Genomic DNA, 15530 nt, shown 5'->3' with positions numbered 1-15530 from the left:
AGCCAGAGTGCTCTGGGAGCATCTGCCTCTGGTCCTCTCTCACTCCTGCTTACTCTGCACTCCTGAGTTTGACCATGGAGCTTTCTTCTTGCCTAAACTGAGAATATCCAGGTGCTTCTGAAAGGTGCTGGAAGTAGAAGCAGTTGTTTGGCCTCATCAGCTAGATCCTGGCTTAGCAGGCATTGTGCAGGGCTTGAGGGAGCCATTTGCAGATGTTGCTGATTTACAGGCTGGGTTTAAAGGTTTTCACTCTGAGCATTCAGCTGCACTAAATTACCTTCTGCAGCCATGGGGTTTGGTAGGGGGTGGTTTGGCTGGCAGCACGGTGCAGCCGAGCAGATGGAGCATCCCATCCCAGCTGAGACCGGCGCTGGAATAAACCCCAGAGCCCCACAGAGCTGGGGGTGAAAGCCTCGCTTGGCACGGGGGGGCAGGGCAAAGTGCTTTCCAGGTGGGCAGGGAGCCTCAGCTTATCCTGCTCTCCACGTAGCCACTACACAGGCCTTTCTATTGGTGTTAATTACTGTTATAATTCATGATGAATTACAGGGGTCAGGAGCCAGCCAAAGACTCCTTCCCCCTGTGCCAGGCTCCAAAACCAGCTGGCCTGAGGGGGCTGCTCTCCCGCCACCCTCCTCCCGGGGCTCAAACATCAGCTCAAGCCCTTATTTGTTTTCACATGATTCTAAGTAAGTTAAGCTAATTATTAACTCAGCGGGACGGATTCACTTTTAATTGCCGCGTTGCCATGGAGCGCGTGGCACGGCGGCGGAGCAGCGTGTGCCGGAGCTGTGCCACTCGCTCTGCTCCCCCTCGCAGCCACGGCCCGCCTGAATCCGAGCCCTGCGAGTTCAGCTGCGTGTAGACACACCCAAAGCCACCTTTACACCTGGGCAGGTGTGTGTGCTTAGCCGGGGGGAGGTGATGGAGGGAGGCGGAGCCCACAAACGCGGGGGCTGCTGTTGAACACGCGAGGTTCCTGTGGCTCACCCAACTTCACCAGGCTGCCTGGAACTTCAGCCCGAGCTGCACCCCGATGTGGTGGGGGTGCAGGGAAGTGGAGCAGGGTCCCTCTTTACCTGCCACAGCTCCGGTGGCAGCTCGGAGTGCAGGGGCTCTGCCTGACCCAGGTGCTCAGCCTGGGGCCAGGGGAGGCTCGCTCACTCTTCTCCTCCCTTTGTGTCTCCAGAAAATAGGTTTTTTATTACTTCTTATGGAGGTTTGTACATATCGGACGTGCAGAAGGAAGATGCCTTGTCCACCTACAGGTGTATCACCAAGCACAAGTACAGCGGGGAGACGCGGCAGAGCAACGGCGCCCGCCTCTCCGTCTCAGGTGAGCCCGTGCGGCTGCCGCCGTGGGCGGGGGGCGGGCCCTGTGCCCGGGAGGGGTCCCAGCCCTGCCCGCTGCCCTCTCCCCTTTCCCCTGCTTGCTGCTCCGCCGCCCGCAGCGCTGCCATCCCGCACAGGCAGCGCCGGCATCGCCACCTCGGGTCCCCGCAGCGAGGGGACATCCCGGTGCCGCGGGGGCTGCGCGGCGGGCTGGCAGTGCCCGGGCCGTGCCCCCCAGCTCGCAGCCCCCCCGAGCCGGGCGCGGCGGTGGCAGTGCCGCGCGTCACCCCGAGCGGGAGGCGACGGGGCGCGCGGCGATGCGATGTGACAGCCCGCGATGTGAGCAGCCTGACGCGATGTGACGAACATGCAAGCGATACTGCGGCGGAGGCAGTGCAGTCCGGAGTGCCGGGTGTCTCGGGGCGCTCCCGGCTCCGCTGACTGCCCAAATTACTCCGCTCGGGAGGGAGGGAGCTCGCCCGGCTCGCAGCCGCTCGGCGCGGCGCGCCCGCTCCCTGCCATATGCTGCTCCCATCCTCGGGTGCTCCCGCACCGGCTCCTCGAATTAACCCCCCGGAGGGCAGGGAAGAGACGCGGGGCTTGCCGGATCGTGCCTCTGGGGGACCCGCGGGCTCCGGGTCCGGCCGTGCCCGCCCTGCCACGCGTGCCGGCGGTGCGTGGGCATCCCGGGTGGATCATCCCCGATCCGCGTGCTCCGGTCTGGCCCGGTCCCCTCCCGGTCCCTGTCATTATTTACACGTCACGGCGTTTTACTTCTGCTTGGGAGTAATGAAAGAGGTTTCTTTCCCCTGGAATTTAATTTCACGCCTGAGACTTAGTGATTAATTTTCTCCTTTCCCAGCTGCCTGATGGGCCCTTTTGCTTGTAAATTTTGAAATGTGCCACAAAATTTGTGTATTTTGCACCAATTAGGTGTCACCTTGAGTAATTCCTCCGATGCTGAGTTTATTCCTCCCATCAGCTATTTAGGATGTGGTTTTCCTCCCACCTCCGCCTGTTGTCCTGGCTGCCAAGGGCTGTGCTGGCCGGGTGGGACAGGGCACCCCGCGCCCAGCGAGGATAAGGGGGTGCATCCTGCGTTCCTGTATGCAGAGCCAGCAGCTCAGGGCAACGGGGAGAGCCAGTCTCTCGTGGGTGGTGCTGACTGGGCACGGTGTCACCATGCCAGGGGGTCCTCCAGTGTCCCTGAGACACCTCCCTTCCTCCTCTTCCCCGGGTGAGCCCAGTTCCTCTCCCAACTCAGACCCGGCGGAGTCCATCCCCACCATGCTAGACAGCTTCCAGTCCAGGGAGGTGAAGGCGGGCCGGCTGGTGGAGCTGCCCTGCATCGCCTCGGGCTACCCCAACCCGGCCGTGCGGTGGATCAAGGACGGGCGGCCGCTCCCCGCCGACAGCCGCTGGACCAAGCGCATCACGGGGCTGACCATCAGCGACCTGCGCGTGGAGGACAGCGGCACCTACATCTGCGAGGTGACCAACACCTTCGGCTCCGCAGAGGTCACGGGGACCCTCACGGTCATAGGTGAGAGCCGGCGGGAGGAGCGGTGGGGGGCTTAGTCCTGCTGCCTTCTGACACGTAAAGCCTTTATCGGTACACAGCTTTAGGGGTTTATACAGCTGTATAAACAACAGCCTTGTGTTTTGGCACAGCGTTCGGCTCGCTGGAAGCCACTGTCTTGCACATGTCCGACGTGTTGGGTGTTTCTGTGCTTTGCTTTGTTGATTTACATAAAATTTATGTCGATTTACATAAAATAAGCTCTAGCCAAACAGTAAATACCATCTGGGCAGGCCAAGTACTTATCACGTGCTGTTTTCCTGGGGGTTCCTCCTGTCACCGGGATCCTGGCAGTAGCAGAGGCACTGTGCCTGCCTTACCTGGAGCACGGTGCCAACCGGGCACCGTCACCCTGCTGGGAGCCAGCCTGGTGTGTCCCCAGCTCAGCACTGTGCCTGTCACACGGACCACATCTCCTTCCAGCCATCCTGCCACCTCCCCACAGCACCCCCGCCGGGGGCCTGGGGCTGACGTTAAAAGCAGGGGCTGCCAGCAGCGGGGACAGTGGCAGGGCCACCTGCCTCATTGTGCGGTGACATTTGCCGCGCAGCCGGGCTGGCGCTCCCGGGGCAGGAGGAGCGGAGAGCGCTCAGCGGGGACGAGCCGCCTCCCGCGGCACTGCCCGGCGCCGCCAACGCCTCTCTCCTCTCTCGCAGACCCTCTGCGTGTGACCCTCACACCAAAGAAGCTCAAAACAGGCATCGGCAGCACCGTCATCCTCTCTTGTGCCCTCAGCGGGTCCCCCGAGTACGTCATTCGCTGGTACCGCAACACGGACCTGGTGGCGGTGGATGACTACATCTCCATCCGGGGCATCAGCAACGAGACCCTCCTCATCACGGCCGCCCAGAAGAGCCACTCCGGCGCCTACCAGTGCTTCGCCACCCGCAAGTCCCAGACGGCACAGGACTTCTCCATCATCACGCTGGAGGGTGAGCTGGCTTCCTGGGCTGGGGGCTTCTTCCTCTGCCCCTCTCTGAGGGGATGCTTTGTGCATGGCTGGGCGGCAGGGAGACCCACTGGGGTGGGGGTCCTGAGGATGCTGCCAGCCTGTTCCTGGGCCCTGTGTGGTGTCTGCAGGAGCACAGCACGGCCAGGATGGAGAAGGACCAAAATAAGTGTTGACTTGCCATCCCCAGCCCCTGGGCACCCCGTTCAGCAGGCAGCCCTCCCTGATCGAGTGTTTGCATAAGGGATGGGCTCTGGCGAGGGAGGCGTCCCCTCAAGCTGGTGTCAGTGTCCCCTCGCTCCTGTCTGCACCTCCCTGCCACAGGGACACCAGCACAGCCATGCATGTGTCACCGGCTGGGCTCCTGTCCCGGCTGAACCCGGGGTGGGAGCTCGGTGCCATCCTGCTGGCGGGTGACTGCTGCTGCCTGTGGCTGCCGCTCCCTGACCCCCCTCCCGCTGGGTGCCCCCCAGATGGGACCCCCCGCATCGTCTCCTCCTTCAGCGAGAAGGTGGTCAACCCCGGGGAGCAGTTCTCCCTGATGTGTGCCGCCAAGGGGGCCCCGCCACCCACCGTCACCTGGGCGCTGGACGACGAGCCCATCCCGCGGGACAGCGGGCACCGCTCCAACCAGTACACCATGTCTGACGGCACCACCGTGAGCCACATGAACGTCAGCAGCCCGCAGATCAAGGACGGCGGCGTGTACCGGTGCACCGCGCGGAACTCGGTGGGCAGCGCCGAATACCAAGCGCGAATAAACGTAAGAGGTGCCTGTCTACTTTTAAATATCAGAATAGGACTTTTACTGGGCTTTTTTGGTTTTGGTTCTGTTCCCCAGCTGATCGCTCCTCCTCGCCTCTCCCTCTTCTTGCCCTGGCTACCCCAGCCTCATCCCCTGAGCCCTGCCCCACTCCTCGCACACCTGCAGGGTTGAGCTTCTCTGATGCTTCAAGCAGGGAGTTCAACAAAGTGGAAAGCAATTCCAGAGGCTTGGAGAGCTGGAACTTGGCTTTGCAGGACCCCAGTCCACACTGGGGTCCACTCTCACTCTGCCAAGCCCTGCCTTGGGGTCTGCACAGGGTGGGCAGGCACCCCTGAGGGACCCCACGCATGGAGAAGGAGGTGGCAGGCCCAGAAGTGTCCCAGGTCCCCTGGGCTCTGCCAGCTGCCCCCGTCCCCTGCTGCAGCCCCACTCCTTGGCAGCCACCGCACCTGGTGGCACCAGGACCTCCATGACAAATGGAGGCAGCACGTGAAATCGTGGAAAATGAGCTTTGATTTGTCATGTCTGTATTTTCTTTGTCTGCTAAAAGCCATGGCCGCGTTAATCACCGTGTTATTACGGCTGCAGCGCGTCGCTCGGTGTGTTCCGGGGAGCGCTCTCAGGCAGGGCTATGGTGTAAGGCCCTGCCCATTAATAATCCCCAATTAAAGCTCCCAGGTTTACAGGTGGGAGCGAGACAAGATAAGGGAGCGTTTATTTGTCTGCTGAGAATGAGGGTTGAAGGGCTGTGTTTGTCTGTGTCTCAGGTTTGAAATGGATCTAGTGGCTTTTTGGCTGGGATCCCAGGAGAGTCGGAATTTTGCTGCCGTTTACTGCTGAATTTGGAGGAAGTTCATCCCTCAGCCAGGAGAAGCCAGAGCAGCGTTTTCAATGAGGATGTTCCCTTGTCTCCCTTTTCCCCCTCTCTCAGCTCTTGATGGGCTGTCACTAGATAAGATTCGGGTTTCTTTTTCAGTGGCACAGAGCATGTCCCTCAAACAGGCCCAAGATGTGGTTACAGAGCGAGATGCTAATTCCTTTCTTCCAGCTCCTTCTCTTAATGTGTCCTAGAATGAAAAACACTGTCCATCAGCTGATCCTGAGTGCCTGTTAAGCTGTTATCTTGCTACACCCTCAGGATGAGGAGTCAAGACAGGGTTAATCTTTAGATTACTTCGCTATTTTATGCAGCGACTCGGAGAACAATGTAATTATTGATGCATGAAACCTCTCGTTTAAAGGCTCACCTGCAGCATTCTCCCAGTCCTCAGGCAGCTCCAAAGCCAGACAGAGACTGGTGGCTGTCTGGCTTTTCAGTGGCACGCAGGTTGGCAGTGGGGGGCGCAGAAAGGTGGGGTTCAAGGAGGTGAAGTGTTTTTGCCAGTGGAAGCCAGGTTCCCATAGCAGCTCTTGCCAAGGATGTTTGGCACAATGCAGGCAGCTTCCTTCTGGGAGAGGCAGAGAGAGGCTGTGATGGTGGGGGAGCTCTCCCCATCTCTCCCATACCTCTGGTGCTGCCAGAGGAGCCAGGTGGAGGCACCCTGGGCAGGGACAGTGCCCAGAGCAGAAAATGGACACCATCCAACCTCCCAGTGGGCAGCAGTGGTGTGTGTGGGCTCAGCTCCCCCAGCACAGGGGTGGGATTTGCTGTTTGAAGTGTGGCTTGCCCCAGAGCACAGCCCTGTTGGTAGGTGAGGAAGAGCAGCCGTAGCTGGAGGCTGCAGCTGAGAGCAGCCATCCCCACAGGAGCTGAGAGGAGCCTGTGCCGCCTCCTCACCCAAACCAGGCTGGCTCCCGGCTGCCCTGGTCACCTCCTCTGCCTGTGAAGCTCGCTCTGGAATAGCACAGATGTTCATGCAAGCAAATGGCCCTTCGGAATTAACCTAGCCTGCCTCTTCCTTCCTCCCCCATATGTAGGTCCCCCGAGCATCCGCGCCATGAAGAACATAACAGCGGTCGCGGGTAGGGACACTTTCATCAACTGCAGGGTCATCGGGTACCCCTATTACTCCATCAAGTGGTACAAGGACTCTCTGCTGCTGCCCGATAACCACCGCCAAGTGGTCTTTGAGAACGGCACCCTGAAGCTGATGGATGTGCAGAAAGGCATGGATGAAGGAGAGTATCTGTGCAGCGTGCTGATCCAGCCCCAGCTCTCCATCAGCCAGAGCGTCCATGTCACCGTCAAAGGTGAGGGAGAGGGTGGGGATGCTTCCCCTGGATGGCAGGGAGAGCTCATCCAGGTTGCTTTTGGGGTCTCCCTGCAGTGGGAGGGAGGCAGAGGAGCACCTGCATGGCCAGGTGGTGGCTACACTCTGCTGTCACCAGGCATGGGAGCTCAGTCCTCAGGAGCTGGCTTGGCTACCTGGTCCTGCCAGCTGCCAGCAGCTGCCCCGAGCCACGCCATATCCATTTCCCCTTACAAGTGATGGAGCAAGGATTTATGGTGTAAACATAACGTATTAAAACATCTAACCTTTGCTTGGATCACCTTCACCGATGTTTTTCTGTGTGTGCTAGCTTTTAAAAAAATAATACTCTCGGTCTTCTGAGCGCACAGAACATCTTAAAAGCTTCTCCAGGCCATCAATTATTCAGCCCCATTGAGGGAGCTATCAGTCCTAATGAATTGAGCCGGATGCATTCCCTCCCAGTGACTGGCTGAGATTGCGCTGGGAGCTCCCGGATCTCCCCTCCTCGGGAGTTGTGGGGTCGGTGTTGGCAGTAAATCATTCAGACAAACACGGCGGCGCTGGGGACAGAGCCGGCCAATTGTCATCCTCCCTCTCACCCAGCAGGGGATTCATGCACTGGATTTACTCTGATCCCCCTCCCTCCCTTCCCAGCCACCATTTTCTTATTAGGAATCAGGTTAGTGAGAGAGAGCATCAAGCTGATTAGAGATGCTACCACTTGATTAGCTAATGCTCCTCTCCCAGGCTTCAGAGGGGAGAGGAGGCTGTGGATAACCTGTCTGAGGGGGGTGCAGGGTGGTCTTCTTGCCCCTGGGGTCTGTAGGGCTTGGCCAGCCCTGCTTTTCTCACCTCAGAAAAATCCTTGTCCATGTGGAGCCCCAGGGCTTGGAAAGAGGCCAGAGATGTTGGTCTTGTCTCGGGGCAGGCAGGGCTGATGTGGGGACATCATCTCAGGGTGTTTGTGAGCGCTTAAATAATGGGATTCTCTGGAAGGTGCCCTCAGAGGGTGCAGGATGCTGAAGTTCAGCTGAGGATTTGTGTATCCTGGGAAGCAACTGCTACTGAACCCTTCCCAGCGTGGATTTACTGCCTCAATTAGTGGCTGGTGACAGGCTGAGGAAGGTGAGCAGGCTGGAGCATGGTGCAGCATGGGCCAGACGTCTTCATTCCCCTGCTGGAGATTTACACCCCGCCCCACTGGCTGAATTCCTCATTTCCTCTGGCCCTTGGATAAAAGGGCTGTGGAAAAGAATAGCAAAGGCCCTAGAAAGAGTCAGGGAGTGAATAAACATAACTGTGCAGCCCAAGGAGCGTGGGGCAGCGTGGAGCCCCATAAAGCTTTTATGGCCCCAAGTGCCTGGTGACCACGTGAAATGCCACCAGTGAGTTATGCAGGTCCTTCTGATCTCACAGCAGTAAAAACTTTACAGTTCCCCCTGGCACTGTTCCCCCCAGGAGTGGGGATGTGCAGCTCTGTCCGTGAGGCCTCATCCCCATCTCGTGCTGAGGGAAGCTCCTGCCCAGGTGCAGCTGCTGCTGCTGCTCAGCCAGGGACCCCCAGGATCCCAGTGTCAAACCTCCCTGCTCCACAGGGCTTTGCTGATCGGGGGTGCTGCTGGGGCCTCTTCCCTGCACTTCCCCAGCAGCACAACCCAAAATCCAGCCTCCTCCAAGGTGCCCTGACAACTCCTTACTCCTGCAGACATCTTTGAAGGTTTTAATTAATCCCCTGTGGGCTGGTGCCATCCTGGGGCTCCCACACAGCTCTGCTCAGTTTTGGTAGCTGCAGTTTTGGGGAGCACGGGGCTGACACAGGGCCAGGGCACTGTGGGGTGATGCTTTGCCCTGTGGGACAGCAGAGGCTGCTCACAGGGTCACCTCTGCATTGGAGCTGCTGGGATGGGCTCTGCAGAGCAGGGTGCTCCAGCCTGCAGGCAAGTGAGAGCCTGGAAGCTCTGGAGAAAGGAGAATCGCAGTGGGAAGTGATCTGGGAAGGAAAGGGGAGCAGTGAGCTCTGTTTGTGGGAAGCTGGAGCCGGGAGAGCTTGTCTGTCGGCCAGAGGGGCGTGTTTGGAGAGGCGTGGTCCACAAGCCCATCCCCGCTCTGCAATAGACTGCAGTGCATTCCCAATTAATTATTCATTAATTATGGAAAACAGGCAGCACTGGCTCCGTGGCTCTGGCAGCTCGAGCCACGTTGCTGTCACCAGCAGAGGGACAGGCCAGCCCTGCCTGTACTGCCTGCCCCATGGCAGTGGCTCCCACCTGGGGACAGTGACAGCCTCTGCTTGCCATGCTCTGGACCAGGCAGCAGTGCCAAGACCTGCGTGACAGGGTGGGCACAGGGTGGAGGTGGGAGCCCAGGGAAGTGCGTGGGGGTCCAGGGAACTGCCCCTGTGCCTGCACGAGAGGGCAGCTCCCTGCTGCCGAAGGGACAATTGGCAGGCTGCTAATTTAATTATGGAGACTGCAGAACGAGGATCTCATCTACCAGGTGCTGAGCCTTGTTAAGCTAATTGTCTCCCTCTCTCTGCTTTCTTCCCCCTCCCACATTGCCAGAGATGCTGCTGCAGTTGCCTAATTAAGTTATCAGAAAGATAATGGCTGGTTCTGAATCCAGCACCTTTAAGAAAAGCATCCATCTAATAATGGCTTTTCTGGGAGTGGATAAATGCTGAGGTGGAATTTCGGGTGGCACGTGCTGGGGGTGGCTGGGGCTTTCCCCAGTGCAGGGTCAGCGTTTCTCCATCCCACTCGCAGCAGGGTGGCCCTGCCAGGTGGGAGAAGTCTTCCTGCTGTTCTCTGCTTGATGGCACCTCCTGCTGTCCCCCCGCCTTGTTCCTGGTGGAATCAAAAGCCTCTCTTAGTTTCTGGGCTTCTCCTCCTGGGACAGCATCTTCCCCAAGCCCCACTGCACCCCATCCCCACTCAAGGAAGGCTTTCCTGGGATGGGCTCTCCAGCAGCCTCTGCCTCTCCCCTCGACAGTCCCTCCGCTGATCCAGCCCTTCGAGTTCCCGCCAGCCTCCATCGGACAGCTCCTCTACATCCCCTGCGTGGTCTCCTCCGGGGACATGCCCATCCACATCACCTGGAGGAAGGACGGGCACGTCATCCTCTCTGGCTCGGGGGTCACCATCGAGAGCAAGGAGTTCATGAGCTCCCTGCAGATCTCCAGTGTGTCCCTCAAGCACAACGGGAACTACACCTGCATCGCCAGCAATGACGCTGCCACCGTCAGCCGGGAGCGGCAGCTCATCGTGCGGGGTGAGCCCGGGGCCCCCACATCCCTCCCAGTCCTGGTGGGAGAGGGAGGGAGGGCAGCAAGGGGAATTTGGGAGGGTGAGGAGCAAGGCTGAGCCACGGCACCCCCGTGCCCACAGGCAGTGGGGAGCTGTAGGGATCTGATGGGGATTTTCCTGCAGTGACCGTCCTTCCTCCCAAACTCCGCAGTGCCTCCTCGCTTTGTGGTGCAACCCAACAACCAAGATGGCATTTATGGAAAAGCCGGGGTGCTGAACTGCTCTGTTGATGGGTACCCCCCTCCCAAAGTCATGTGGAAGCACGCTAAAGGTAGGGATGGGTCACGGCAGTGTGTGGGGATGGCAGTGCAGACTGGGGAGAGTCCCTTGGGCATGGCTGGCCCAGCTCCGAGCCTCATGAGAGCTGCTCTGCCTCAGCTGAGCTCTGAGTCTCTGTGTTCCCTCCTAGGAAGTGGCAACCCCCAGCAGTACCACCCCATCCCGCTGACAGGCCGCATCCAGATCCTGCCCAACAGCTCCCTGCTCATCCGCCACGTGCTGGAGGAGGACATCGGCTACTACCTCTGCCAGGCCAGCAACGGCGTGGGCACAGACATCAGCAAGTCCATGTTCCTCACCGTCAAGAGTAGGTACCCAGGGCTGTGCCACGGGGCACCGTCACGGGGACAGGGACCTGCTCCTGGCAGGGCCACAGCAGTGACCTGGGGAGCAGAGGTGGGCACGGGGAGGGTGGCCGTGGGACATGGGGTCACCAGCAGAGCCTGGTCTGGTGCAGCCTCCCTCTCTGTTCTGAGTGTTCCAACCACACCAGCCGTGCTCCAGCCTCAGCCCCACGCATCCCCACAATCAATGCAGGGCACGGGAGGGCATCGATTCCTCCCCTCCAGGGACCCGCTTCCCTTTTGCTATTAAACACACTTTGTCTTTAATAAAACCAGGCAATCAATCTACATCATCCAGGAGGAAAGGAAATAGCTGGGCTGCTTTGACAGGGATGGGCTGGGAAGTGTTGTTAGACGCCGTGTTTGAACTGTGTGTGTTATTGGATTGCTCTCCCGTTGCTATCAGCAGAATGTATAATTGCCAGCTCCCTGTTAGTTACTGGGCTCGTTGCTGCTGGGAGCATTCAAGCCTCCAAAAGGAGGTGGTGGAGGGAGTCCAAAACAATCACCCTCGCTCCTGGTGTCTCCAGGAGGGGCTGGGGTCAGGATGGGGCTCAGAAGGACTAAACTTTGCCTTGACCATGCTGGGAATGAGGCAGTGAGCACACTGTGCCGGGGGGATGGAGGCTGCTGGTGAAGCCATGGGATCCACAACCCCTTGCTTGCCCACCCAGGATGCTGTGGGCAGAGGGGATGTGCAGCCTTCTCGTCACCACCATGCCCTGGCCTCCCCTCCCCAGCCCGGTGCTTTCTTCCCTGACACCAGCAGCTGTTTCTCTCAGGGGCTTCTCCCCTCCCTACCCAGCCTCTGCCTTCCCAGGTTCCCGTTCCCCTCGCTGTCAGCTGTTTAATTTATCCCTGCGACTGATGAATCAAACCCAGCCACTTCAAACAAGGCACTTCAATGAGGTGCAGGTACAAAGTCGAGGCGATTAATCCCGAGTGAGCATGCCAAGTCTGGGAGCCCGGACCGGTGCCGTGTCCCTGCTAGCTCCTGTAATTGCATCCCAGGACAGGTTGCTTGCTGACTTGAATAGCACATAACCTTATTATGCGAGTGCTTTTGCATCTCCCGGAGCCCTCGGAGCCCTCGCTGCCTTTGAAAAGGTTTGGATGAATAGGTAGACGAAGCGCCACAGCCAATTAAGCATTAGATGGGCTCTTTGTTTTGTTTCATTTTGGGGTTTTTGTTTGTTTAGCGAAATGTCAGCCCAATTAAAGGGAGATCAGCACTGGCTTTCCCTGAAAGTCAGGCCACTGCGGACTGAGTTAAATGAGAGTTAATCAGAGCCCAAACAAAGCGTGCTGGCGGTCAGCAGGGGAGAGGGCAGTGCCACAGCCAGCTGGTGTCACACGTCCCCTGCCCTGGTACCACGGCCAGGGTGAGCTGGGACAGCCAGGTGGCACACTGGGCAGTGTGTGCCTGAGTTCCCTGGGCTGGGCAGAGCCAGGAGCAGCTGGGTGACGTTTTTGTCAGGGGGTGGTGGGTGGGGAGAGCCACCAGATTTTCTTGGGGAATGTCACCCACGGGGTTGAGGCTTTTCTGTCCCTGGGTGCCACCGCCCCTGGGTTCCCACAGCATGGCAGCCTGTCCTTCCCTGCTTTGGGAAGGAACTCACCAGCAGCCAGCGGGGAGTGGAAGGTGGGGAGTGCTGGAGTGTCTGAGCGTGTGCCCGGGGGGACAGCAGGCTGGGCTGGGCACAGGTGAGGGGCCCAGCAGCGCGTGATAAATGCCATTTAGCACATGGCTGCACACCTGCCTGGGTGTCAGGAGCGTGTGGGATGGGGACAGTCACATCCCTGGGGGTCCTGCCGGCTGTGCCGCAGCGGCAGCACCCTGGGCACTGGGGAGGGGGCTCCTCTGCCTGCTCCGTGCCAATACCTCGGTGCCAGGGGTCCAGCCAGGGGGCAGGTAGAGGGGTCTCTGTCCGTGGTCGTGGCACAGCCCTCTTTGGAAGTTCGCTGCCACACAGCGCGAGCATAACTGATTGCTTCCATGCAATTTGAATTAATCTTATGCTTCAGGTGAAACTCAGCTAATCAGTGTAGAAAGGAAGCTGAGACGGGTGCAATCAAATTAACATCACAGAGCCAGCTCCAAACAAGAAAGAGGGGGGCGAGGGAGGCAGGCACAGCCCTTGTCACCCTTGTCACTGTTCTCATTCAGTTGTCACCAGCGCTCTGGCAAGCGGCTCGTGCCCCAGCCGGGTGTGGGACGGCAGCGTGCTGCTGGCTGTCAGCTTCCTTTGTTCCCAGGCTTGTCTCTGCCCAGCAAGGGGGACCAACTCTGGTTGTGGCCTTGTTAACAAGGCCGTGGGCACTGGGAGAGGCTGGGTGGGAGGGTGTGCCCTGGTGGGCACAGAATGGAGGGCACAGGCGGCGTTGGAGGTGAGCTCTCCTCGAAGGAAGCCTGTCTGCCCAGAGTGAGCTGTGGCTGATGCCACATTATTGATGCCCCCGACCCAGGAAGGGGTCACAGACTGGTTGGGAGCAGCCCCCAGCCACCCTAAGAGGTCTCTGCAGCCAGTCCCAAGCAATGTGCTCCCTCTTCAAGCTACAGTTTCTCCAGTGCAGGTGTTAGGCACCAATTCCTAATCTGTGCTATCCTCACAGCTGCTTGGGGTTTTCTTGGGGTTTGTTGTGCTCTTTTCCTGCTCTGGACTACATGCAGCTCCCGTGGGACCCTGGCAATTGAGAGAAGTTGATATGTTTACATCCAAGGAGCTGCTTTTAATCAAACATCAATAAGTGCATTTCAGTGAAGCAGAGCCTGAAACAGAGCTCCTCTCCCGGGGCCTCTGCTCTCTGCTGGGAGGGGGCCGGTGCAGCCAAGGCTGCTGCAGCCCTGAGGGGCTGTCCTGCCCCTTTGGCCCCATGGCCTCACACCCTCTGTGGCTGCACTGTGCTCCAGCCTGGCCTCTATGAGGGCTGAGTGCAGGGACCACATCCCCAGTGTCCCTGTTTGCCAAATAGCAGGGTGGCCTCTCCATGGTTTCCCATGGCAGGAGCAGGGCACAGTGGGCAGGAACCTGGCAAGGCCAGCCAGGTCAGGGTGCTGAGCCCCTCCTCCAGCTGTGCGTGCCCTTGTGCTGTCCTGTGAAGTCAGCCCTGCCCTGGGGAAAGTGCAAGAGCCCCCGGCTGTCCCTGTGCTCTGTCCTCACCCCATGGGACACGGGATGCTGGGGTGGGACAGTCCTTCCCAGGTCTGCCTCTGACCTGGTGTGTCCCTGACCTGGGGCTGAGGCAGGAAGAGGTGTCAGAGCACTGGGGATGGGACAGGGCAGAATTTGGAGAAGTCTTGGGCTGCTTCTTGTGACCCTTGGTGCCCCAGGCTGTGCTGCCACAACACCCCTGCTCTTTGCAATCCCCTGCCAGTTCAGGAGTGCCCCGCTCCCCTTGGGGCAGGATTGTCACACAGGCACCAAGCTGGGCACTGCACTGTCCTGCACCCCACAAACTCCAGCAGCTCAGGAGGAAAGGTTTCCTTCGCTGTTAATTGAATTACATTGCCACAGAAAGCCGAGGAGTCGTAGCTCATTAGAGCCTCTTGTGTCCCATTAGAACAGTGTGTGTTGCCTTTGCGGATTGTCATTATCATACATTACTGCAGGACTCAGCACTGCTGTTTGTTTATGCATTACATTTTTTTCTGCTTACCCAGCCTGCCCTCGGCCCCCCAACCCGTTCCTCCTGTGTGGTGCCTGCCACAGCCTGCCCACTGCATGGCACTGGAGTGGCACAAAGAGCTTGGTTCTTGGAGCAGGGAAGAGCCAGGCCAGGGGTCAGTACAGCATCCTCACAGCACTGATCAGCCATCCCCATCTGTGCTGCACCCACTGCTCGAGCACCTCTGGGTTCTGCACCCCGGCCAGGTGGTGACCATGGCACAGGGTGCCCCCACTGGCCCTGTTTGTATATTGGGGTGGCTATGGAAAAAAAATCATCTCTGGCATCTGCAATGCAAAGGCGGCCTTGCTGATGGGAAATCACACTCTGTATTCTGCCCAGGTTTATACGAGTGAATTATGCAAATCCGTGATGGAAAACATTCTTCCTCTCATCCTCGGGAGTGTAAAACCTTAGTCAATAATTCATACCCGCACGTCTCAGACTGGAGGCTTTCTCTTCATTATAGTGTGCACTTGGTTATTTGTCTTTCACGTTTTATTGTCTACCCCGGTGTAATGCTATGCATTATAAAATTTATCTGCTTCATTATTTTATGATCCTGAGCTGTATAATGCAGCGCGACGGTTCCGCTCCGGGCTGCGCGGCCGCTCGGTGAGAGCCGCGTGCGCCGCGTCCTCGGCGCCTCCGTGGGCTCTGCGGGGCCCGGCAGCCACAGGTGGCACCTGCCCGTCCCCCGGGCGCAGGGGTGACGCTTTGCCTCCCCGCAGTCCCAGCCATGATCACCTCCCACCCCAACACCACCATCGCCATCAAGGGCCAGACCAAGGAGCTGAACTGCACGGCGCGGGGCGAGCGGCCCATCATCATCCGCTGGGAGAAGGGGGACACCGTCATCGACCCCGACCGCAACATGCGCTACGCCATCACCACCAAGGACAACGGCGACGAGGTCATCTCCACCCTCAAGGTGAGGGCTGGGCGTCCCGCACCTGCCCGGGCTGCCGGGCTGTGGGAGAGAAGCAGGGAAGGTGCAGGGAGGGTGTGGTGATCCCCAGGGGGTGTCGCCGAGCCTGGCACTGCGCTGGGCTCCATGAGTAGCAGAGCTGAGCCCAGAGGGGTGTTAGGAGTGCCACGGGAGGGATTGCAGCTCCAGTGAG

The 15530-nt window shown here is 59.1% G+C and overlaps 1 protein-coding gene across 1 annotated transcript in view; it reads left to right on the top strand.

The window, feature by feature from the left end:
* The window catches only part of DSCAML1 (DS cell adhesion molecule like 1), a gene marked incomplete at both ends in the record, with an annotated part of 93295 nt that overhangs the window by 63225 nt on the left and 14540 nt on the right, over nucleotides 1–15530 (top strand). The window contains 9 exons of the mRNA XM_084221500.1: nucleotides 1190–1336; nucleotides 2597–2875; nucleotides 3568–3843; nucleotides 4334–4630; nucleotides 6544–6816; nucleotides 9807–10085; nucleotides 10272–10391; nucleotides 10530–10706; nucleotides 15141–15340. Of these exons, the coding sequence (XP_084077626.1) occupies nucleotides 1190–1336; nucleotides 2597–2875; nucleotides 3568–3843; nucleotides 4334–4630; nucleotides 6544–6816; nucleotides 9807–10085; nucleotides 10272–10391; nucleotides 10530–10706; nucleotides 15141–15340 (2048 nt within the window). The remainder of the gene's footprint in view (nucleotides 1–1189; nucleotides 1337–2596; nucleotides 2876–3567; nucleotides 3844–4333; nucleotides 4631–6543; nucleotides 6817–9806; nucleotides 10086–10271; nucleotides 10392–10529; nucleotides 10707–15140; nucleotides 15341–15530) is intronic.

The sequence above is a fragment of the Fringilla coelebs genome (genome assembly GCF_963513975.1).
Source record: "Fringilla coelebs genome assembly, chromosome: 25".
NCBI classification, from domain to species: domain Eukaryota; kingdom Metazoa; phylum Chordata; class Aves; order Passeriformes; family Fringillidae; genus Fringilla; species Fringilla coelebs.
The sequence above is the reverse complement of the archived record's forward strand: the minus strand, read 5'-3'. Positions and strand labels throughout refer to the sequence as shown.